Here is a 26,733-nt window from a genome sequence, read left to right as displayed (position 1 = left end):
TTTATTTTAAATCATCAGTTTATTAATGAATTTAAGGCCACTCGGGACTGTGCAGAATTCATAAAAAGAGCAGAAATAACTCACAAAGCCACATTGCCCTTGCTTGTGTCAGTACTACTTTGTGACGGCTGCTTTCTATTGTTGCTGAGCTAATCCACATCAGAAGGGAGTCAAATCAAATCAAAACTAAAGTAGCTTTAAGAAAACCCAAAACATCAGGTCAAGTGTTACACAGTAAATGACCAGAGACTGTACATTGTGACTTTGGGAATATAAGCTCCTTTTACTCACAAATGCTACTCTTATCCTCAAATTTTACAGAACAGCGAGGAGCACTCTGCACAGCAGATGGAAACTTGCTTTTTAAAGTCACAATAAGACAGTTTCCAGTTCACAACATAGACCCTGCAGCATGCTTCATAGTTTCTAGGTGAGCACGAATATGCATCATCTCCATGTTGTGTTCAGTACATTCCCACACCCTTACAAACAGGTTCATTGCCATGCATATTTACTCTTGATATAAAGATGCTGTTAGTGACCATGTGTTTAAATACTACTATTATGAGTTGCTAAGGCCATAGGAGTTGAATATGAATTCACATAAAAATGATAATACAGTATATAGTCATCTATTTATGATAATGACAGGCAACCACCATCAAAGCTCGTCTTGTCCACTTCAGCAGACACACCACAATGACATGAGATAAACAATTTCAGTACAGCATTTGAACCTCCCTCGTCCCATTTGTGGTTTTCACTGAATGCATGATGGGTTAGAAATTCTTTGAACAGAAATGTAAGCAGCTACAAATATGGATAGGAAGATATGATAGGCCCATCAATTCAGATATCATAATACAGTGTTAACGGAAATCATTCACAACATATGGAGTATATATACACACACACACACACACACGTGCACATTCATACATCATCACAGCTTTCCATGCGGTTGTCTTTGGTTTCAGTCTGTTCACCTGCCAGTACAGCCACACTTTTGATAAAGCGACTGCGTATTTTTTTTCTAGTGTAAACAATCAAATCTGTCAGTACGGATATAGGTGAAGGGGAGGGTGGAGGGTCGGCATGCAGCATACGGGCACTAGTGGGAAGGACATGGTAGATGTGTTAAAGAACTGGCTTTTCAGAGTTACATCGCAGGGCAACAAGGTCAATATTGATAAGAAAGAAAGAAACAGCCTTTTACCTTATTGGTGAGCCAAGATATAACTTAAATATTGCTGTATCTGTGACATATCTCCGATACTCAGTATATTTTCACAAAATTATGCTGTGTTGAGTAAAAACCTCACACCTGTGTCAACTTGACGACAATGATTTTAGACATTATTTTGTGGGTTTTCAAATTAAATCAGTCCAAGATGTCTGAGAATTGTCTCAAAATATAAAATATAATCCTAACTGAAGAAAAAACATGTTCTTTAGTTACAACAGCAAAACAACTTCCATTACCCATCAACACATTGGCTCATGCTACTGAAATAACTTGTTTGCCTACGTCATTGTGGCTGCTGTAACTTCTGCTTGACAGCATCAACATTTACTCATCTCTACTTTACGTCCGACAATGGTCAGATGATGCTGCAGAAGTGATTCTTATTTGTGAAGAGCAAATGTCCTTTTCTAGTAAATTTCTCAATGCTTTATATAAATTAAGGACATAAGATAGGCGAAGTATAGGGAAAAAAGAGCACATTATAAAGATTGACTGTATATAATGTGTTGAGGGAGCAAGCCAGCACTCTTCAGGGCCACATTTACATAACGGGTTATACAGTACACTCTACATAATCAACATACATTTTTTAAAAGAATAAAGCAAGACCGACTCCATTTTGATGTGAATCACAAACTCATCTGAAGGCAAAGGACTGATAACTGACACCATTTGATAAAAGCAAAAAACAAAACAACAAAAAACCCCAAACAATATTCAATCATATGATGAAGATATCAGATATGCTGAAATTATAAAGGCTGAAATGTATGCAACTACTAACAAAATTTTCACAGAGTACCAGAGCTTGGTGTACAGAACTAAAATGTTTTCATTCCTCATTCACACTGGTAATTCTGACTGAACATGACAATAAGCAAAATTATGTGTACAGCATCCATAACTCTGAAAAGTGATCCATCCACCTCTGTGTAGTAAGCGTTTCTAAACAAGACCCCAGATATTTGCAGACAGATATGGATATGTGCACTGTCAGTAATAGCAGTAAGAGAAACACAAATCTGTCATGTTCCTCCACTCAGCACTCCCTGTAGCAGCTTCACACACTCCGTTTGAAACAAAAAACGTCTCCTTCACTCACATATTTATTGGCGTTGAGACAGAAAATGAGTCAGACTCTGTTGTGGCACAGTGTGACTGATGCAAATTGCAGCTACCGCTCCATTAAACCCAATATTCTAAATAATATAAAGTACAATTAAAAAGACTAAAGAATAAGATTCTAAGGCATCACAAGGTTTAAGCAGCGACCACAGTGCTGTAGATATACAAACTCATAGAGTCCAACTTTTACCCTTCACTCTTCTCTGTGGCCGCCCTAGGAAGAACTAAGGTGAAGAGCCGTCACCTCAGGGTTGAGAAATTCAGGTCTATTGTTTTTATTTTTAATAAATCAGGAGTTTTGAATCACACAAATCAGTGCCCCACTGTCCGCAGGCAGTATATGATGTTGATTCTCCACAAACTGATTCCTCCGCAAAAGCTTAAAGAAAAAGCTTAAAATAAGCAATAACAATCCAGGCCACTGAGGGAAACCATCCATCGAAGTTATGGCAAAGTGAAAACATGTTTGCGGTTTCTTAGGGTAGACTATTACTCTGAGTGGCCCTCTTTGAGTTTGGCAGGGCCTTTCGCTGGGACTTCAGCAGCTGCTGGGACTATGGCAGGTGCTTTGACTGCAGGTTTGTCTGCAATTTTGGCAGGAGGTTGTCGTTTCAGAGGAGGTGGATGTAGGCCGGCCTCAGTGCCAATGTTGACAGTGATGTTGGTGTAGAGGGGCAGGTATTGCCGGGAGATTGTCTCATATTCAACTGTGTTCATTCCATCAGACTTCCAGGTCTGACGTGTCTTGGCCAGCATGTTGAACCTTTAAATGGAGAGCAAAGACAGAGCAGTGAATATTGCAAGGAATAAGGCTGCATACCTTTACATTTTACCTGTACACTAAAAACAAAGACTATTGTTTTATACTATTTCTATTTATGATCAAGCTGAACAGAGTCCGTTTACTGTACCTCTTTGGGTTTACATCATTGCCTTTGTCCAGCTTGTGTTTAATCATCTTGTAACGGCCAACCTTCAGTGATGGACGAGTGATATACATCCCCGCAAGAGACACTCTGAGGAGAGAAGAATGTCATCTATCACTCAGTAAAACTGGGTCACTCACACATCTCATGTGGTTCAAGAAAACATGAATCAAAACATTGATTCTGTATCCATAACAGTTGTGTTCATTTTTCAATTTATTTATTTTTTGAGTCTAACCTACATTACTTTGTGGTAAAGTCAGGGCTGTTTTTATTAGTGTTTAGTACCAATGTCATATTACAGGTTTACTCTGAATTTAGAGTTTAGAAGTCATTCAAGTAGAGCTTGGAAACTGGTGTGGTGTCCGAACGATAATGCTGCGATGATGTGTTGAGAAGAAATCCGCCACTGGAAACATTTGCCTGATTGGCTACGGATTAAACGACACACAATGTTTTCAGAACAGCACGGTACACTAAATAAAACCATCAGAAACTTACATTTAATCTATGTAACATTCAACAGAGACACATTGGCCATAATTCTTACTGTAACAGGAAATGCTGGAATATCATTAATACAAAAAACAATGTCATTAATGCTTCATCAAGACTCGGACCTGTTGATGATTCCTGAACAAATGCAGAGCCTATTTATCCAGGGCAGGCACAACAGACTGACTAAAATGCACACAAAAAGGCACATTTAGCCAGACTCAAGCACTTTGACCATAGGCTTAAATTCTGTATTCTTATGGCCAAGCAACCGCATCGCATATCAGCAGTGATAAATAGGATTAGATATTGCTTTGGCACGGTCCAATCTGCAGTGAGAGGATGCCTGAGGAAGGAGAAGCATTCACCTTCCTTTGCCTCGTTCTGCTAATAGTGCGTTCCATTTGACATTGGAAGTCGGAATTTCCGAGTTTAAAGTTAAAAATTTCAAAGGGAACACCCCCTTAAGTCGACTTGGGAAGCCGGGAGAACCGCACTGCCCCGACTTCATGATCCAAGATGGCTGTCGGGATATTGACAGTTAGTGAAAGCTGTAGTTTATACTGATTATTAGCTCTTCTGTGTACTTGTGACTCATAGTAATGTTTGTATACAAAGTGCTGACCAGCTGCTGTCTATGGACGTGTTGCTACAGTGTTTAGTATGAGTAAATACCTGCACAATGCAGGTTTTTTTTTTATCAACCGGCACGATCATCAGACGACAGAACCGCGACTTGAGACGTGGACATTTGTATCACGGATTCAGTCACAATTTCAGAACCATCACATCCCTACTAAGGATGTATTACTTCCATAATAGAACCTCTCATCCTAAAGAGGACCTTGTCTAAACTATTCTCACCTTACTCCAATATCATCGTCCTCTCCACCCCAGCCCCAGTAGTTGTTGGGAAAGCCGTTCATTTTGAGGTAGTGCAGTGGTGTCAGAGCTGACACTCCTCCAAAGTACATCTTGTACGGAAGCCTGTAGAAGATTAAAGGTTACAACAACTCGGTTAAGTATTTCAAATAGATGTGGAACATAGAATGTGCTGTGGGTCTATCTGTGAACAGCAAACACTTTCAAGGACATTAGCAGACAAGAAAGAACATACTTGTAGCCAAACTTGTCCATGGCAATGGCTGCGTGCTTGGGGTTGGAGTCGCAGACGTATGTGTTACGATCGTCCTCCGGAATGAGGTCCACATCATGAAAGAAGAGACAGTCCCAGTCTTCCTCCTTCATGGCCTCCCGGAAACCCACATTCATCAGCTTGGCCCTGTTAAAAGTGTAGTTTCCAGACTGCGGAGTAAACACAAACACTTAATGTCAAAACAGGCTGTGTGTTACAATGATCAGAATGGTCAGAAGTGAATGAAGTGAGAACTTTTGACATGTTAGTATGAGGGAGTGAGTGAATTATTCACTAATGACTAATAACCAGCAGATCTTCCTCTGTTACAAGAATTAATTATAACATTACTGTATTTCAATACTGGATGAACTGGACAATTAAGCTGGAACGCATTCATCTTTAACTGACAAAAAATAGTCTTCCTTTATAGTTTTAATACACAAAATAGTGTCATGATTCACATTTTAAAAAAAATATGATATATACCAATCAACAGTAAATATAGATATATTGCTCACCTCTACCACAATGTTACACCATATTTACTAGGCCTTACTCGAATGTTACTTCCCTGAATCATCCTGAAAAAAAACACAGTGCAGGATCTGATGCATCATTTATAAACCTAGCAGACTAAACTAGACTACAGTTAAGCTAACGACTGGGTCTCTAACTCTGTTTGTGGGTGACTTTGCTGTAAAAGATGTAAGAAGCATGTGCAGTAAAAACTCCAAAATACTCTATTTTCCCAAGGATATGGCCTCTGACTTTGCAAAAAAGAATCCTGCATATCATGGCTGCACATCGAACTGTGAAAAACATCAGAGTGCACATTGGGACCAATGACGTTGTGAAACAACAGTCAGACGGGACATTTTTGATCTGTTGAACACACCCATCTCCTTGAATGCTGAGGGGTTTATCAGTGACCCTGTACCACCAGTCAGAAGAGAAGCTGAGAGATTCAGCAGATTGTTGGCACTGAACACATGGCTCTCAACTGCATGCACCATCCATTCAGTGCACTTTGACAATTTACACTTTTTCTGGGACAACAGACATCTTTTTAAAGGCAGATGAACTTTTCCTTAACCTATTTTAATTCCTGCGTCACCCATATGATCCCTCTACCAAGGACAAGAAGAATCACTGTTGATTTATAAAACGATTTACCGCCAATAGATATTTCTGACATGTGATGAACAGGCACCTAGCTCACGAGACGAGACACGATATTGGGTTCACGAGATCGAGACAAGATTTTAACACTATTTTTAAGATATCTTCAGTTCTGAATTATATAAAACATTTGAGCAATAAACAGTTAATTTCCTGTATTCTGGTAAATTTTCTTCTATAAGTTATGATGGTAATGTTTTTATTTATGTAAAGGAAAACAAAATTCAGGAGGCATGTGACAATTCAAAATATAAAAATCTAACAGTAGAATGCAGTAAGGCCTCAGGCAACAAGCTTTTCTCATGTAATATCATCCCTGCTGAGTCAACACGCATGCAGGCATGATTTAGTGTACACTTCATTACTATGACAGTGTACGCATCTGCTGGGCGGAGTTGATTCGCTCAACATTATCAGTTATACATTTGTTTTTCACTGCGTGAGAAAATTATTGTGAGGCGGCGTGATAGCGTGTCAAGAATGCTATGGAAATATGTCAATTTTAACCTGATGCAAAATCTCGTCATTGTTAATCTTTCGTGGCACAAGCTCTCAAACACCTAGTTATAGACCATCCAGATCTCTCAGGTTGTCTGGGACAGGTCTGCTTTCTGTCCACAAATTCAAAACTAAACATGAAGAGGCAGCTTTTCAGATGATATATCTGGAATAAACTCATAGAAAAGTGCAGGTCTGCTGAAACTCTGTTCTTTTCTTTAATTAAATCAAATTCGAGGCTTTTGATTAATATCTTACACTGCAACATTTAGTCTCCTCTTTAATCTTATTTTTATTTTCCATGTATAACACTTTGAATTACCTTGTTGAAATGTGCTCTACAAATAAACTTGCCAGCTCAAGAGGTGAAAGAGATAAAGTGCTGAGGAGTAAACATGAATGAATTGTTACAAGCAGCTAAAGAGATTAAATCCTCTAAGCCACTTGAGCGTTCTCATCCTCTAACATGCACATCCAGAGACAGCACACCAGAGGACACTCTTCATCACCTTACAGACCAAACTCACTAGTTGATAACTGTAAATGGCCTATAAAGAACTACCTTATGGTTCTACCAAATGTGAAATCTAGATTAATCAAAGCACTGGAGAGGGAAGGGAAGGGCAAGGGAAATATTATTAAAATCACTTATTCACCCTTTGACTCTTCCTTTGGTGTGTAATATATGACTTGTGTGTGTGTGTGTGTGTGTGTGTCAGTCAGTCACCTGGTGAATGACGTAAATTCCATACTGGAGCTGTTGTCGCTGCAGAAAAGGATGTAGGTAGTATAGTAGGAACTTAAGGTGGTGTTCTCTGTGTCTGTGGGGAATGATGATGGCTGTTCGGTGCCTCGCCTCACAGTCAGGTGGCCTATAGCGTCCTCCGCGCACCACCAGTGGATTTTTCCTCTGAACCTCTGCTAGAGTGAGCCCTGATGGAAAGCTGACGTGGATCGGACCACCTGGGAGCAGAAAGTAGTCTGCTGTCATTACCAGTCAGAAACAAGATATGTTTAATGGAGTGAAGGCAAATAACCTGGTTATAGTATTAATGCTCTTGATTTGAATGTGACATCATGGTTTAAAATGACCTTTTCTCAGTGTGACATGCTGAACTGATTTGTTCAAAAATTTACCCATACCAGTTCTGACACTTGTACTCTGTTTCAAATTTAAGTAGCACAGTACATTTGAACGCAAAACACACTGCATGTCTCACTGGAAATGCCCCCAAAAATTATCAAAAGTTCTCCTTCAATACAACATTTGAAGATCTTTGATGCCTTTCAATTACATTTTGTTCGGCAAAAAGGCCTAACATTCGCTGCTCCAGCTTCTGAAATGTGAGGGTTTCATCCTTTTTCTTGGTCATGGCTTCAGAAGAGTCCAGTTTTTAAGACCCTTTTCCTGTTTTCAAATTTCAGATTTCATTTTCAAACCAGCTAAAATATGATGGAAAACCAGTACGGACGATATAATGTAGAATTATTTGTTTATTCCCAGCAGTATATAACACTAATTCCCATATAATATAATTTATTAAATGAACGCTACCTGGACCCGGATAACAGCAAAAAATAGACAGCGGCTATAGACAGGTAAGGAGAACAAACAGAGCTGGAAACTCAGGGTACCCCCACTGCAACGTTACAGTAACAGTTTTATCAGCTGCAGGTTGAACTAATCCACGCTCGTTACATGATCACGGTACATTTAGTGCATTTAGCCGACGTGCTACATCGTTAGCTCGCCTGCTGCTTTCAGTAACTCTTTATTATCTGTGTATCTTTCTCCGGAGGCTCAGCAATGTCAGCACAGCTAAATGTATTGCATGATAACGAAACGGGCAGTGAGCTGGGCTGAATATTATAACGAGACTATGTCACACTTTATAATAATATGACCGCAGTAAATAAATTTACTGTAGTGTCAGTTGATGGCTCTTCCTCTGGGTTGTATATTATGTGGGTCTCTGTGTTTCTCCAGCTTTACTAATGCTCACTTTGTTCTTACTCGACATCATCTGAACCTGTTTGGTCTGATGTGCTTTAGCTCATGAACCTTTATTGTTGTTTTGTGTCCTTTACTAAAATTGACATTCGCTCATTAATAGTATACGAGCTTCCTAGTAGCAACCGTGTTTGCTACAGGTCTGATGGTGCTGACAGCCACTCCACTAAAAAGGATTAAACAGTGTTTATAGGTGTATCCCAAAAGCCCACAATCGGATACAAAACCATTTTTAATTAATATAACTGGCATAACATTTTATTTTCATTCAAAGTAGGGCTGGGCAATAAAACAATAATGATAATTATCGCAATATAATTTTCCTCATTAACAATATAATAAATGTTCAATATATCAATAAATATTTGGTTTAATTCATTTGAATCACAAACAAATTAGAACTTAAATTTTTATATTAAAATCTTTATTTTGTTGCGGACAAGAAAAGATTTATTAATCATGTTTGTTGAAAAAGATTTTATCATAATAGTTTTGAATGTCCAACCTCAGATTTGTGATTCACTGTTTGGCATCAAGTGTTTCTGACCGTAAAGAAAAGTTTAACCACATAATTAACCCTTCGGTGTCTTCAATTTTCACTAAGGTGCAAAAATCAGCCTTTAAACTTAATTTGGCATATATTGTGATAATTATCAATATCGAATGAAATGTTTTTGTGATAACATTTTTGGCCATATAGCTCAGCCGTAATTCAAAGATGAATATCAGGGGTTTGGACTGCTGGTTGGACAAACAAGCAATCTGAAGATGTCACCTTGGGCTGATAGAACAACTAGGAATATACAAGTGCATCTACAAAAATGTAAATATTTTGGAAAATTCCATTGTGAGCACCAGAACCACACAGAGGCTCAGAAAACGTTTGCAGGTGTTTTGAGTTAATTTGCTGATTGGAGCTTTTCTCAGGTCTATATTTTTGTATTGTAAATTCTTAGTTCCAATTCAAAATCTACATTTTGAGACACTGGAGTTTTGATTTGTATGAGCTGTAAGCTGTAATTATCAAGATTACCTGTGTGGACTGTTGCAGTACAAGAAAATCATTCGACCCCCATCAAACCAATTTAAGTGAACCTCCTGATGGCTTCTGTTCACTTGCCTGACAGACTATTCAGTAATACCCAATGACCTTTAAGCATTATTTTTTTCTAGGAAAGAAGTCAATGCCTTGTGGATCAGTTATCAGCATGTAGTTCAAAATCTCTGGCAATACTGTAGGAACAAAGGGGCAGAGGGCAGAGCTTAGAGAGCAGAAAGCTGAGCCTGCTTTGACAGTGCACCCTATGTATAATGAACAAACATTGAGCAGGATCAAATTTTTTAGGTAATGTATTAAAAGGGCGCGGCAGGGACAAAGACAAAGAAAACACGTAACAAGGTCCGCTTACTACCTTTATTTCCCCCCCAAGCGTTCAACTGTATCTCACCGTCATCATCAGTGGATGGAGTTTGCTCAGTTATAATCAAACTGATATGAGATGGGGTTAATAAAGGTGAAGTTGAAAGCGCTGGAGGAATACAGCTAGTAAGGAGGATTTGAGTTAAGATTTTTGTGGTATGAACAAGGGCCTTTCTTTTACAGTGGAGGCTCCTGCCCCTCCATAAACTCCCAGGCTCTGTGGCATGTTTAGTTAAATATAGTTAAAACTGCTACAACTTGTTAGTCAACATTATTAGCTTAAGCCTACAGCATTTTACACTGCACAAATTGGCCTAGCAACTAGTGGACTTTTTCTCTGCTTATAGTTGAACAGATGACATGTTATTTATACTTTTCTTACCCATTCAGGGTTTTTCCTGCATAGAGAAATTTTTGGCCTCCCCCTAAGAGGTTTTAGCGAGCGCCAAAGGAAAATCACCAGCAGCAAAATCATCAGAATTGAAAAAAAGAATTGAAAAGGCTTTTCAAATATTCCCTGAATGTGTTTTAATGTCTTGTCTTCCAGCAGTCACCTCTCCTCTCATCCACAGCGTTTTGTTTTTTTTTCACACCTGCAGCTGGCACTGGATTAATAAATTAATTGGTTTGACTGCGCATGAACGCTCCGCAACAAATCTGAGCTCGCGCTACTGGAACAGATGACTTCCGTTATTTCTCACAATATCAAAGCTGTTTGTGCTGGTGTGTGCCGGTAAGTGTGCCGGTATTCACAGGTACTGTTACATTTTACTCTTTGGCGTACCGGCTCCCCTCTCTGCCCTCTCCAGAACAGGTTTTCTGTGCTCTACGTGACGCTCACCTGTTCCCGTTCTCTCCTGCCTGCTAATCTCCGCAGGGAGATCGGGAGACTTCCGTGCAGCCGCGTGTATAGTGGCTCGTCAAAGTCACTTTTCGCAAACCAACCTATCACAGCCTGGAGTAGGCGGGACATTAAAAAGAGGTTGAGGCACTACAGCAAACTTTTCGTTCTGTATGCACGGTTTATATTATTGACGAGTTAGTAGGCTACTTTGCATAAAAAAAATGAGACTGACCACCAATAATTGAATAATAATTGAATGACTGATAACAACCCACAAAAATTAAATTACTGTTTTGTCCAACTGGAATTAATATTAGTGAATACACATAACATTAGCACTAATCAAACCTTAACCACAAAGGTGTAGGCCAATATCAGAGAAAGGTTTAATTTGTGAAAAGCTGAATCTAAACTAATAAAGTATCTGTAAGCAAATTAACCAAATCAAGTGTAACCTGTAAATATATTATTAGACTAACATTGTACTTTACTTTTATACCTTTACTCCCCAGGCTGTGGATATATTTTGTTTATCAAATGGTCAGAAATTACAAGAAAATACATATATTTCAGTCATAAGGTGACCCCTTGCTTTTACTGTACGCGTACAGACCATGCGTGCAAAGTCAACCCCCAAAGGCCCATTCTGAGCCAGGAAAAACCCTGCCATTGTTGGTTTATGTTACTGTATCTCCCAACTGAACACAACGTTTGCATTGTCATCAACTCGACTAGTTCACCTGTCAGCCACACATGGAGCACCTAGGCAGGCAATCTAGGCGAACACTGTTTGGCAACACATACATAACAACTTTTCAAAGTTATACAAATGCATATTTCCTAATGCATTGAGTAATCATCTTTAAAAAAATAATGATCTCAATGTTTACCAAAATAATCATGATAATGATTTTCGATCATTATCAAGCAGCCCCAGTATTTACTGGTATTTCCGAGGTCGAGATCGATCTTTCATGGTCAGTAAACACACTGTGGTAGATTACCTAAAAGTTACATTGTCTACAAGTTTTCATTCACTCCGTGTTAAAATTAACAAAAACAAATGGATGGAAAATGAGTTAACAATGTAAAAAACATGTGAGTAAAGTATGCAAACAATGACACAAGCAGTGAAGAGAGGGTGTGAGAAATAATCGATGCGGAAGATTATGAATCGAAACAAATGTTTATTATTTAAAGCTAATTGATAACGTAATGTTGACGGAACGCAAAAGGCGGAACTCGCGGACGTGCAGCACCCGGACCGTCTGTGGAGCGCACACAACAGGCTGTATTCGGCACACCACCACTGCGGAATGAATAACTACCCAACTAAAATGTCACACAATCATAAATATCAGTGCTCAAGTGATGAATTTAACTCGCACACTCCATGCTCGGCAGCTCTCTGCGTGTCCTGTGTGTGAGGCCGGGCGAATGTGAGAGAGCGAGTGGCAGAAGTGACGGTGAAAAAAAAAAGATGCATCAATAATCGTTTTATAATCGAATCGCAGCCCTCTGAATCGTAATCGAATCGTGAGGTGCCCAGAGATTCCGACCCCTAGTAAAGAGCACCCCTAACACTGATTATGTGTTGTCATATTTGACAGTGGTTATGCATTGTTATATGGAAAATGAAAAAATTTCTTCAAACAAGCCATTTGGAGTTTTGACTGACAGATTTACAATGTACCCTAGAATGGACGGATGATTCAAAACACAGAACTAATTCATTAGAATCACTTAATTATTCTATGATGATGTTTTTTTGTTGAGGAAAAGGGACATAAAAAACAGTTACTAATCATATTTTTTGAAAAAAGATTTAATCAATTGTTTTGAATGTTCTACCTCAGATTTGTGAAGCGTCCCGCTGTTTGGCATCAAGTGTTTGTCACGCTCTGACCATAAAGTATAGTTGTACCAAACAATTAACCACCTGGCCCTTCAATTTTTGTTCAGGAAAGAAATAATGATTTGACATTTATCGTGATAATTATCAATATTGAATGATATGAATTTTTTTTTTATCGTAATAACATTTTTGGCCGTATCGCCCAGCCCTATTTGATGCCTTTGTATGTGTGGTGTTTTGATGCAAGCATTTCAAGGTGCATCCCCCACAAATCCTGTTCAGCACAACCAGATGCTTGGTATTAGTGTAACAATATCCAGTTATGATCCACTCGTTAAACCAGTTTCAGTGAAACTCCAGAAGGTTTCTGTCCACTTTCTTCCCGGATCTTTTAGTTTGTTCAGGATGTCTAACCTACTTAACCTGCCCCTAATACACCCGTCACTACAAAACAATTTTGCAGGCTGTAATCTTTATACAGTAAATCAGAGAGCAGTTGATGAAAACAAAAATAAACTACCACCAAGCAGCAGCTGTACGACTCTATTCCAAGTAGTGCGATGGCCCACCGACTATCATTACAAATGATGGCTTAACTTCATTGAGCCAAATGGCATTGTCTGGCAGCTATGGTACTGTGATGCATTTGGGTGCCATTGTTGCTGCTGAACAATATACCTTAACATCAAGGCCACTACGAGTGTGTGAAAATATAATTCTCAACTTCTAATAGATTTCAGACAATTTCATAAAACATCCCCGACCAAGTGGTGACTATGCAAATGCCGGTGCAGAACACAACTGTTGCACTGGAAAGTTATCAAAATCACCAACATTCAAATAAGCTTCATACTCCATTGAAATTTGCTTTCAATTATAATGGTTTAAGAACATTAGTACACAGTAGGCTGTAAAAAAAGTTAAAAAGCAAACTTTACATAATAACGTGTTGTTACTTTCTGCTACCGGAAACAGTGCTCACCCCATCTGCTCTCCCTGGACCCCCACCCGGTTAATATATTACTGTGATCTGTTCTGGACCTGCTCAAATCAGTCTCTCACTCTCTGGACTCCCAGCTACGGTTCCCTACTGCTCTGCACTGCAGCCACCAACCTGGTTCTGCAGCATCTAGTCTTCCAGTCTGCCTCGCTCTTCCCCGGCTCAATTTCCCATCACTTCATACCTGCAATAAATATTCCTCTTTTATCTAACTCTAGTCTACTCCCTCTCTTAGTCCTGGGACTACTAACCTACCTGCGAGAAAAGTTAAACACAGCTTTTTGGTAATAATAACATGCTGTTATTATATAGCCTACATGTATCGCTTTCAAAGCTTCAAAGCTCAAAAAGTGACATTTCAGGCAAGCCCTTGTATTTTTGTTGTCCATTCCTGAACTTAGAGATTTACAGGTGTGAAGGACAGAGTGAACTACCTTCAGTAACACAGTCTAATCAGGTACTGTGGAATTAAAACAGAAGCAGACAAGACCACTCACCTATAAGAGGGGACGTCTTAGAGCAGTAGGGCATCTCATCTCCATGGCTGTGAGCTTTGGATAGGTGGGAGAGGTTGGCATATACATCCCCTCCAGGGAAGCCAGCTGCTGTGTGGTTGCGGCCTGACAAACTAGTGGGGTCGGGCTTGCGGAAGATGCGGATGAAGTATGAGACCCTCTTCTGGTATCCCTCTCGGGACAACAGTGCCATGACCACGAGCTGGATGCCCAGGAACATGAAAATGTAGCGCCATTTGGACTGGAAACTGAACATGGCGACGGATCTGGGTCGTCAAAGCAACAGAGATCGGGAGTAGGCAGTGCAGAAATTACGCTGGTCTGGAGCAACCTCGCTCTCAGTGATACAAACTAAATTCAGGAAGGTGATGATTGTCAAGTGTGTATTTGATGAAGGCTGGTGTTGTGGCTGTCAAATATACTATGTACCTTCTTTAAAATATGGCAACACTCATATAATGTGACAGTTACTGTATATAAAGTTTCATGCAGTAATCTGGGGCAAAATGAGGTGTGAAAATAGAGCAAGATAAATGAAAAAAATAGACAAAAGTAACAAAAAAGGCACTTGTGGTAGGCAGTAATTGAAAAAAACAAAAAACAAAACAAAAAGGAGAAAATAGAAAAATATTCTAAACCAAGAAAAAAGTTTTGCCTACTTTTCTCTATTTTACTGCATTCCTTGTGGCAGGTCACTGTGTGGCAAATATCTCCAAAGCAGACTGTGGGTCCAATTTGTGATTGGTGTGGGGTAGTAATGCCAGTCCCACATCATGGGGTTTCAACCCCATTGAATTCCATCCATTGCCCTGTGAAGCTCATTCTCCTCTGGTCAAATAAATGGCAATGTCAGGGTCTCTCACTCACTCTGTCTTCCTCCCTTTGTGAGCGTTATGCTGCCTTCTGTTCTCCCTCATGTTCTCTCCTGAGGGAGGCCTCTTCAACAACAACAGCCGCCATGACAAAAGGGACCATATGCAGGCGCACAGGCCCTATACTTTACAGAGGATTACACAGCTTCCATCGACTCACTGCCCGACTGGCTGAAGAGACCGAGGGAGTGGACCATGACCAGTGTGGGAGGAGTGGTCAGAGGGTTGCATGTGGCTTACTGTGTATTTGTTAGGGGGAGGGTTTAAATGGCTGAGAGAAAAAAAATGGGGGAGGAGACGGAGGAAGAGGAGGAGGTGGGAGAGTTTTGATTCCCACTGCTATTTTCCCACAGTGACACAATTCACAGCTATGAGACACCTCAAGCAGGTTACTGCACTGACAGCCACTAGACTTTATGGACAGAAATTGGACCAATCCCTCCAGCACGGCTCTGAAAGACAAAAGAGGGGGGAGGGACAGTTACATTGACAGACACCCTTTAGTTCAAACTGTTGACATCAGCGATTTTGCATTTACAGCAGAATGACTTTCCCATACAAACAATGACTAATTGTGTGCAGTGCAATCCCAACAAATGGATTGTGTTTGTTTACATGGAGACTCAACAGCACAGTTGGATAGCCTTGACTAATCAGGCCCAGCATGGGCTCCAGAAGCCTTGCCTAAAGCGAGGCCTGCAGCCCACAGCGGATGGCAGACGGGAAACCACCCACCGCCGTGTGGATGAAACTTCCAAGTTTTGGAGCCAAGAAAGTCAGTGGTCTTGTTGCTTTAGGTTGCTGCAATGTTGCGTTTGTCAAACTTGCATAATCCATATCCCTGCTCTGGTGCTGGCCTGCTGCAGTATCCAGCACATCCTTATTTGCAGATCAATTAGTGCTTGTTAAAGTAGCCAGCCTCTCACCGCTAATCCTAATCCCACTGAATGCTACTGAGATTTATGGGGTGTGTGTGTGTGTGTGTGTGTGTGTGTGCGTGTGTCTTTCTAACCTCATGCCCCAAATATAAAAACACTGACAAAAACCATTTCCCAAATATACCCCGAATTCAAATTTATATCACAGAGAAATTCCCCTATATACTGGGAGAAATGCCCCAATGTCAAATAATTGCTGCAAAATATGTCTCCTCATGCCATGAAGTGAGGACAACCAGTGCAACCTCAGACTGAAATTGTACAAATTTTCACATTATTTCTATTTTGATTGTTTGATATTTTAGTAATTGTTTTGTTTTTACATTTGATACTGATTTTTTTTTTTAATCAATTAATATTTTTGTATATTAATACACACACACACACACACTTACGGTTTATTATTTATTTTAATGTTTAATATATTTTCTTTTAACACACACAGTTTTATTTATTTATTTTAAATTTTAATATATTTTTTTAAACACACACACACACACACACACTTTTTAAAATATTTTAATTTTTCTAACACAAACACACATACGCTTTAATTACTTATTTAATGAAATGTATGGGTTTGATTGTTAATGATAAATTGTTGTTACACATTCATGCCAATAAAGCTAATTTGAATAGAATAGAATTATAGCTTAGATTTTATTCCCAAACGTCAAAATTTGTAAGCAAGTCCACCAAATAAAATGTTGCAAAGTCTTCCAATGCATGTGGACTTAGCTAATGTTTAAAGTCACAAAGCTTAGGCATATTTCCCTGCACATTTATATTTTGCTTGGCTAATAAAAGCTCATTGATGAAAAGAAATTGATGAATACCCAAAGTGCAGCTGCTTTTATGATTGTTTTGTTCATTCCAACTGAATCTTCAGTATGGTGTTGACATAGTCAGCCCTTAGAGCATGTAATGCAATTTACACAGGGGGGGAAGAATGCATTATGAGCACTCTTACGTGTGCAGAGTACATTAGTTGTCAGAAGCACTGTTCCTGCGCTTGCCTTTTTCACATTTAGCCTGTCAGTCAATCCATGTCAGGTTAAGGGAGAAAAGGAAAAAATGATTGCCTATTTTTTGTTATGTTACATTACATTTCTATCACACAAGTTATTAAAACTGGGGTAAGCAATTTATTTCCAAAGTGTTTTTATATAGTTGTTGAAATTCTCTTTATATACCAACATCAATAAATGAAATGCTCAGAGATAAAAATGAAAAAGAAATCTGGTATCTGTGGCTGTCGCAGGACTATAATAAGCAAAGCCAATCATTTCATTCGATCCAAATGAAATAGGTCGGATTTTTTTAAGTTGGATACTTTCAAAATCTAGCTGTCTCTTGCTTACTTACCTCAGCATTAACTATAATTGTTAGTCTGGAAAATTTGAAGAAAACTGCTTTATGTTAACATCTAGCCTAATTTTAAGGAATTAGCTCTTTAATGCAGTGTAGTTTTATAAATGATCATATGGATAATAAATTGGACCCTGAGTCTAGTAGTGTCATCACATTCTCTACAAATAAAGATTATTATTATTATTATTATTACTACATGTTATCATAACTGACAGGAAATGGTTAAATCTAAAAACTAGGTTGCAAAAACAAAATCTTCCTTAATATGACTGAAACATAAAGCCTACTTTAACACATACTGATGACATCTGACAAACTCCTGCTTGCTGAACTGTAGTGTTGATGTGTTTCTGCATAGTCGCTTTGACAGCTGACTGCAAGTATTTTCAATTCAAGGATATAAAAGATTTTTCTCTAAGGGGATTTTTTGTGGATCAAAATGGAGAGGAAAGCCTTGGATGACTTTCATCTGCATGTGGAACTGTGAGCAGATGGGAGAGTGACCCCTCACACTTTGCCTGGCCCCTATAATAACCCCATAGATTATGGATACAGTTTATAAAGATCATGTCATAAAGACTCTGTCTAATCCCACAGTGGGGAAATTCAACTCCACCACTCGGAGATGTGATCCAGAACACAAAAACAAGCGACCTGGAAAACATTAATCTTTTTTTAAAGTAATGACTAAGACTTACAAATTGATTTGTGGTTTTCCAGGCTTACTAGATTAATGTAAATGATAAAACCGCTCAGGTTTTCAAGGACAAAACAAATGTTGATGACATCATGCATTACAAAAACACCTAGGGACTGAATCCAACTTTACGTGACGCACCCTTACTATTCTCCCATATTCCAGCGTCACATTCATCTGTAATGAGATATACAAATGCCTTTACAAAAAGGGAGAATTGATAAGACTGGTCTGCTTTAGTGCTTAAGGGCCATATTGTTCTTGAGCTGGCTTACACAGTGAGAGAACTTGGCAGCAGGCACCTCCTTAAACAAAGCTCAGGCACTGACTTAACACGCATATAAAAGAAACCCAGTGACTAGATTTAGACGAATCTTTCTGTGTTAGCTAAAAGGCTGAGGATGAGGAGAGAACTAAAGAGAGAGAGAAAGACAAAGCAAACTAAGAGGAGCTAGAGGGGAGAGAGGGAAAGCAGCCAACAGTCTGGTTACACTATGTTCTTTTGACTTCATTATCTTTTCTGCACGGATATCCTGTCTTTTTATATTCAGAATTTAAAAAGAGGCAGGTTTGGCATGACATAACATACTCTAGCACACCAAAGCAAAGTCAGCCTTTTCTGTTCTTTTCTCTTTTTTTTTTTTTACTTCACTGTGCAATGTGTGCTTTAAATAGTGATGGCACACAAAAGCCAACAAATGGAACATTTTCTTTTGTGCCCACGGGGCATTAATATTACATACACATCGTATGTCCACGTGCATGCTTGACTTCCTTTATTCCTGCATGAATGAATGCTAGAGGAGTCAAGAAGCCCAGCATGAAGGTTAGAAGAAAATAAAAGAGGATGGGGGTATAGAGTAAGGGAGTTACTATTTATTTAGATCATCATCTCATCACTATACTGTAGCTTATGGCACTGCTGTTCAAATCATCATGGGACAGCATAGAACTCATACAGAGCACAGTGATAGCCAAAGCAGACCCAGAAGGACAGACACGATCAGACAGACCAAGTCACAGTGGGGGTAACCACAGAAGAACTTTACCTAACCACACATTCCTACTGAGTCTCAATTGGAGTAAACGCCTGAGTTACTTTTCTTCTTTCTTTCCCCCTTTTGTTTTATTCCTCTCCAACTGTTAAGGCAGCCCATTCCCTGGACTTGAACTGATGAGCAGCATTTATGCACAGATGATTTACTACCTGTGATGGGTTATTTTACAGTTGGTAATAATCTGAGCCAGAAATTCCAGGCACATGTGGTTTACATCAAATGAGCAGAGTACAGAGAAGAGATGTCACCCCGCTTGAGCACAATGCTATTTTACTACTGAAAATTGGCTGCAACGGATTTCAAAGCAGTGTTTCTGCTGAGCAAAAAAGGTAAACAAAGGTTAATAGGTATTGGTTATTGATTTCTAAAGCCCTCAAGAGAAAATATGTCTTGGCCAGTTAAACTAAAGCAAAAAAAGTAATTTATCTAAAGCTGGAGTGTGGGACCAAACAAGTTCACACAATGCTGATTAAGCCAATCATTGCCATGTAATTCTCTGTAATTCACAGTATACCAGAGATTTAAATGTGCCATCTGTGGTGATTAATCTGTTGGTTTGCCACAATTGAAGGGTTGAGCAACCCAGAGCCCTACAGCGAGCTGATCCACCTTTGCTGTAAAAAAGCAACTAGGAGTATGGCCGGGCCAATGTCGGAAAAATCTAAGAAGCGTCCAAGAAAAGTTTCTGATGCTTTGTATAAAATAGAATCTCAGCATTCAGAGGAAGAATTACTGTTTACAAAAAAAGAAAGCGATCGGCAGGGACAAACACTGTTAATCACTGGTGTTGATTTTTCTCGTTGACACCAAGGCAGGAATTACACCACGACCAAAGGCCAGTGTCGTGGATGCCCCAGAGTGTGCCAGTAATGCCCCTTCTAAAATTAACTACTCTGCCATTTTGGCATGCCCTGTTTTAAACTAGCCTAAAAACGAAATTTGTGGATTTCCTCATTTAAAATGACGCAACAAATAATCCCAGTGTCTCCATAATCACACTGGAAACAGTAGCACACGATTTCTCCCACTCCAAATTAAACAGCATAAATTAACAGCTTACCGGCTAGTCAACAATAAATATTGTGCGATATAGTTTAAGTACTAATGCACGTATGTTTTATAGTTTACCAGGATACTGCTGAATAGTGTTAGCTAACTGTGAACATACGTGGAGTTTTTAGCTTATTTTGAGGTCTGACAGGTTGCTACTTTCAGCGCAATGCCACAAAAGGAGTGCACGTTTATTTTTTCCTGATTATGCTAGCTTTACACTGTAAACAACAAATCCATGTTCAAATCATAGAACCAAACAGAAGAAACCTTGCCATCAAAAAAAAAAAAAAAAAAACATACCACTGTGCACATATCTCTAGCACCAAATAGGAAACAGCAAAATGGATAGTCACTTTGCTAATGACGAAAACACGAAACGCAGTGAATTAACAGTGTTGCGGGTTTGTGTTTATTTCGGCATGTATCTTATCCACCAGCCAGCATTTATTTTAGAGACAAATGTAAAGTTTTGAGAATTAATTGAATTTGATTGTATACAGTTTTGTCTTCGTACAATGTCATTACCACTTATTATTATTGCACCACTGGTTTTGGTGTCCATACAGACAAAAAAAAGAAATGCTCAACAATTATGGTCTATATATTTTGTTTTACCAAAAAAGTAGAAAAAGAGGAATAGAAAAGCTTTCCACAAAACCAAGACTAGACTGCACAGCCTGGTAAGGGCCTCACCCTCTTAACCCCATTGAAGCACATAGATAATCTTTACATTAGAGGATGAAGCTTTCACATCTGCCTGAGTATTTTATCAGTGCCAGCCTACTGAGGAGGACCGAGTACTCTCCAGTAGGGCAGGGCAATAAAATAATTAGGATGATTATCGCAATGTCATTTTCCTCAATAACAATATAATGAATGTTCAATATATCCTCAATAACTGAAAACAAATTTAATTAATTTCAATCACAGACGAATTAGCACTTAATTTTATTTTGTTGAGGAAAAAGGACTGAAAAAAGATTTAATAATCATATTTTTTGAAACAACATATTATAATAGTCTGTAGGGCTGAAACAATTCGATTAAATTGATTAATAAAATGCATTGACGCAAATTCTTTGCGTCGATGCTTCGTTTAATTCATACATCATATCCAACTATACAGCACAGTGTTTCGCACAGTTATTACTGTCGCACATCGCGCTTCCGCTGATGGTGCTGAGAGAAAATAGCGAGGGACAAAGAAGAAAGTGTATAAAGTACGGGATTATTTCAAGCTAAAAGAAAACAACAACTCTGTAATGTTACAGTCTGTCCACCGTAAAACGAAACTTATGTCGCCTCGGCATCTGATCAGAAAGCACCCGGTGTTCTGCCAGAGGACCACAGACAAGGTAACAGTAACAACAACTTTAGCATTTAACTGAAATCTTGATTGATTGTTTGAGTTGAAGGCTAGCCAAAGTAAGCCGCAATCCCCAGCTGAAAATGTACACATGAGCGTTTGTTGTTGTCCTTTTTGGGCAGTGAGCTGTAACCTCACAGTCATGAGTTAACTGGGTGTCGGGGAGCTGCACCTTTTTACTCACCTTTTGGCCACTGCCAAGCAAAAGTACTTCTTAAACAACGCATCAATGAATCGTTGATTTAATCTATAGAAACTGTGTGTCATGTTCTGATCATAAAGAAAAGTTTAAATTAATACTATTAACCATCTGATTTCTTCAACTTTCACTCAGGAGCAAAAATCACCCTTTAACCTTGAAAGAAATAATGATTTGACATTTTTTTTTCTCCTTCTGCAAAGTAACCTCAATTGGGGGCCTAAACATGCTGTGCAGTCTAAAGCCATTGACGATTAAAAGTTGTACAAACGGCGTGTCCGTGGCGTCCAAAATCGATGATTCGCCATGAAAGAGGAAGTTGTTGTAACTTCAGTGTACATGCTCACATCTGCACCAAACTTTACGTGCTTCATAACAGTCCCACCCCGAACACATCTACATAGTAGATAGTCGTAGTACGAAGTGCTACGTAGCACCATAAAGGGACACAGAAAGTGATGATGAACACGTTTGTGCAACATCCGAAGGCCGTGGCAAATTCACAGCCAGACTGTCAGAGCTCCAGAATCTGCAACACCGCCGCCTCACACCTCACATAAAAACAAGCGAGCTTGATTGAGCGAGAGAGCATAGGTTATGGTTTGTCAGTGAATAAAGGCTGTAGCTACAGCTCCTGTATGTTGTTTAATAACTGCTGGAAACGTGAAGGGGTAACAACTGCAACTGATTTCATTAATTTGCATCCGCTACCACAGAAAAAGAACTGTGGCCTTATCAGTAAAATGAGATTAAGGAAGATTATGTGTATGAATGTTAGTTTCTGTTTGAGCACTTAGGCTCAGTGAACGAATGTGTGTGAATAGTGAATGCAGATATAGTAAAAGCGATTTGAGTGGACGAAAAGACTAGAAAGGCGCTATACAAGTACGGAGCATTACAAACAGAAATCTGTATACTTTGGTCAACTGGAATAATGTCCAGACCTGTGGTTGCTTGAGCACACAAAGAGCAGAGGTGGAAAAGGTTTGAAAACACAAAAGTGAGGTAAGAACCTAATTGTAGCCTGATCAGACTAAATTACCATTTAACATCATCTACCGGGCAAGTTGAGCCCATTACTTGGGGAAACTTTTGTTCACACCTTGTCAGAGAGGATTTGATTTAATGTAAGTTGGGCAACTGGCTATAGTTTATGGTTGCATTGTATTAGCCTGCAATTTATAGCTCGTACACTCCATTTATATACACACACACACACACACGCACACACGCAGCAAACAACAACAATAGTAGTTATTTTCGAAAAAATAACTACTATTACTTACTAACGACTATTTTGATAGTCAAATAATCTACTGATTATTGAAACGAATAATCAACCATTGGGACTATGAATCTCATCGTCATGCATCTTATTTAGCTATCAGCTTTTAAATTTCACTTTAGGTTGTTTTAGGCATGTGCTAATTAACAATAAAGACAATATAAAATGAACACTGCGTTCAAAAATATTTTAACAAACTGTGACCTCACATGATTTCAACACACCAGTAGGTGGCCTTCAGTGTCATGCTTGGCATCCCATTAGCCTCGAAGCAGCACTGTGGCACAAAGTCTGAAATAAAAGCATTAATATATTTCCCCTGGAGATTTAAACTTGTCCTCTAAGTGCTTTTTACTGGCAACCGTTCATTTGTGTCTCCACCCAGCTACGCAGTATTAACAGGAATTAATAAGTGTGTAATGTTATCATTTCCTCATTCTTAAAATTCTGAGATACGACTTAGGAATCATTACAGTGGATTTCACAAGGAGCCCTGACTGAGCTCCTGTTCTGGGGATACATTTAGTGAAACAGCTACACAAGGCGAGGACGTTGGCTGTATTCCACAGCTGGACAACTGGTCCATGTCATTCCACAAAACTGATCCAGTGAGTAATACTGCACACAGGAGTGAAATTGATCTGGACAGATGTGTTCAGCAGACCGCAAACAGCTCTTACACAACAGCATAATTTTTCTTTACAAGGCTGCCAAGACATTAGGGAAATATCCTTTACACAAACCACTATCAGTCTTGAAAATACAACAGACTTAAGGTTAAAATGTTATTTAGATTCTGTATACGCAAGCAGCACCAACCAAGCAAAACCAGGCAATAAAATAATGTGCAAACATGCCCTGAAAAAAGACGTGTCTGCATAACATCGCGTGCCAGCGTCCTTGTCATGGCAACCCATCCTGAGCCCTGGCCATTCATCGTGGGTGCAGCTGGTACTTGTCTCTATGGTAGTTCCCTCAAGTACAACTCTGCTTGGACAGACTGCTGACGGGGGGGATATCATCATCCTCCTTCCTCACACTTTTTCTTCTCATCTTTCTGCCTCTGGTTACCCAGGCTGTTTCTATAGTGTAGTGTTCACCCCCCGCTATAACCAAATCACCAGGGACAGTCACTTCACAGTTACTTGCAGTGGGCTGCAAACTTAGCAATGACAACCATGGAGATGAGAAATCCCCCATGGGGCCAGAAAACACACGACAAAACTGGAGTAACAAGTTCCACAAGGATGAAGTGAGTTGACACCACAGGGCCTATAACATTGAGACTATTCAAACAAAATAAAACTGCATATACAGGGCTAGAGCTTACATACAGCAAAGATGCACCAGGCCTAAGGTGATTTCCAACAATTGTTCCATGGGAAAAAGATATCATATCCGAGAGTCTGATAGCTGATACCAACAACTAAACCAGATATCATTCTACAGCCGTGTCTTGTGATAGTCGTTTCAACAAAGATACTGCAACACACTTTTTTCTTAAGTTTGTGAATGCAGATATAGTAAAAGCGATATTTCAAAAAATTTGAAATATACTTCAAGAGGCTCTGTGAATAAATTTCATAAAGTATGGTCTGACTGTTTTGCCTATTATGATAGACTACAAATGCCGTTGTGTGGGATAAGACATAGACTGATCAGCAGCTTATAGGACATCGCACAAAAATCAGTTTGAGTTGGTCTTGAGACACATTCCCCACAGTGATATGATTTTATTATTTTACTTTATTATTTCATTTATCAATGTTATTAGATGAGAATAGCCGGGACTGGGATTGCTTTGTGTGAAGGGATGGCAGAAAGCAATCCCAGTCCCGGCTATTCTCATCTGTGATACCACGATGGTGGAACGAGCTACCACAGCCATCAGAGGAGGGGCGACCCTCTCTAACTTCAAGAAGCTCTTGAAAACTCATCTCTTCCGAGAACACTTCCTCTTATAACACCTCTAACTCCTAACCTCTAACATGCACTTCCTGTGCTCTTCTTCTTATATGCCCTACAATTATCTTGTATTGATTGCACTTTTTTGTTTTGATTGCACTTTTTGTTAACTCTTCCTTCTCTAGGTATTTACCCCTTTGATGTGATATGAACTATGAGCTCTTACTAGTATTTATTGCTGCTCTTACTAGTATTTATTGCTGCTCTTACTAGTATGCGTTGTCAGTTGTAGATCTGTATTTGATGCTCTGTTGATGCTTGTATGTTATTCCTCAAATGTAAGTTGCTTTGGATAAAAGCGTCTGCCAAATGAGTAAATGTAAATTTATTTTATTTTGACCCTGATCTATAACTATCTCACTGATACTAGAAATGTCACCTTTGTTACATTATTACTGTACATAGCATTTCAACAATCATCACTTTATACAGAGTGAATCATCCTGACCACACAGAGAGTTTGTGACATTAGGAAAAATACAACATCTCAGATGTCAGCTGGTTCAATTATTTGTCCGTCTTATCTAATAAAAGTTAAGTGCTTATCTCTACCACCTACACTGGTCCTTTCATTCCTCAAGTATGGACTCGATATAGATAATCGATTTAGACAGTTTAGAGGGGGAGGGGACCCATGCAGAGCCTTTTGTTCTGCTGAAGACCCAAGCGAATACGGGGAAAGAACAGAGACTCTGAAATCGAAGCACTCAAGCGAGGAAGTAGCATGAAATGGCCTAATCAATGAGTATTTTCAACAGTAACAGCGACCACATGTCATCAGCTTTGGCTAACTCAGGCCCCTCGTGAGTAGTTAAGCTATTAATAAACAGAGTTGCTTGCCAATTCCAGTTGTCATTAAAGTTACTACAAAACTTTTGGCTGTGTCGTCCTTGTGCTTTTAGCAGTGACACAGAGGCAACTTTAAACGTTTGTTTAGGTTAAATAAGTTAAAAGTTGTGCGTGCATTTCGTGGGGGTAACGTTAACGTTAAATTAATTGAGCTAACGTAACGTTCGACTGACTTGACTAACATTAGCTTATTACACAACGAGCAGCACTGTAAATTTCATTAGCTAACTAATAAAGCATACACATATAAAACGTGTATATTCTCTTGTGTGAACAAATCGACGTTTAAGTCGTTTACGTTATCATTAAGTTAACTGTTAATGTTAAGTTAACGTTACGTGTTTCCTAGTTACTTTTTTCCGTCAACGTTAAATAACATTATCTTTCAAGTGTTGTGTGACTGACGTGGGCACGTTTACTCAAAGCAAGATATGATCACCTTTAAGCCCTTGCCTCAGTCCTGTTAAATCAGAAAAGGAAAGTATTCTTACCCAACCTTCAACGACTGATCCTCGCCAGCTGTGACGGAAAAGAGACCAAACCAAACCAAGCCGAGCTAGCCGCTGCGGGTTAACTGACGTTAGTTAGCTGCCTGGCTAGCTAGCAGTCTCACGCTCTCACACACACACACACGGTGCTGTTTTCAATATATTTTACAGTTTCATTCGTACCAAAGGGGTTGCTTGTATCCCTTGTTTTCTTGAAGTAGCGGATAGCCGTCGATATCTCCAACAGTGCCCTCCCTCCTCCGTAATTCAGATATGTTTTGAAGTTGATGCTGTGTGGACGTCGCGATGCTGTAGTCTCAAAGAGCGAATGAGCAGAGTC

At 39.3% G+C, this 26,733-nt stretch overlaps 1 protein-coding gene across 2 annotated transcripts; it reads right to left on the bottom strand.

Moving 5' to 3' along the window:
• si:dkey-199f5.8 (beta-1,4-galactosyltransferase 3) lies at positions 1-26,733 on the bottom strand. Of its 2 annotated transcripts, XM_038710780.1 has the most exons (8): positions 26,577-26,733; positions 14,912-15,576; positions 14,235-14,518; positions 7,335-7,570; positions 4,910-5,097; positions 4,657-4,779; positions 3,283-3,387; positions 1-3,134 (listed from the first exon to the last, which is right to left on the bottom strand). In XM_038710780.1, exons 3-8 carry the CDS (start codon positions 14,506-14,508, stop codon positions 2,861-2,863), a joined length of 1,200 nt encoding a protein of 399 aa, XP_038566708.1. In that variant the 5' UTR covers positions 14,509-14,518; positions 14,912-15,576; positions 26,577-26,733; the 3' UTR covers positions 1-2,860. The 2 variants fall into 2 exon arrangements, with proteins under 2 accessions (XP_038566708.1, XP_038566707.1); XM_038710779.1 differs by lacking the exon at positions 26,577-26,733 and adding an exon at positions 26,397-26,535 and having other exon boundaries at positions 14,235-15,576.

The sequence above is a fragment of the Micropterus salmoides genome, unplaced genomic scaffold (genome assembly GCF_014851395.1).
Source record: "Micropterus salmoides isolate LMB-PRFRI ecotype aquatic unplaced genomic scaffold, ASM1485139v1 Ms_hic_scaffold_11, whole genome shotgun sequence".
Lineage (NCBI taxonomy): Eukaryota > Metazoa > Chordata > Actinopteri > Centrarchiformes > Centrarchidae > Micropterus > Micropterus salmoides.
Note: the sequence above shows the minus strand (reverse complement) of the source record. Positions and strands in the feature narration are given on the sequence as shown.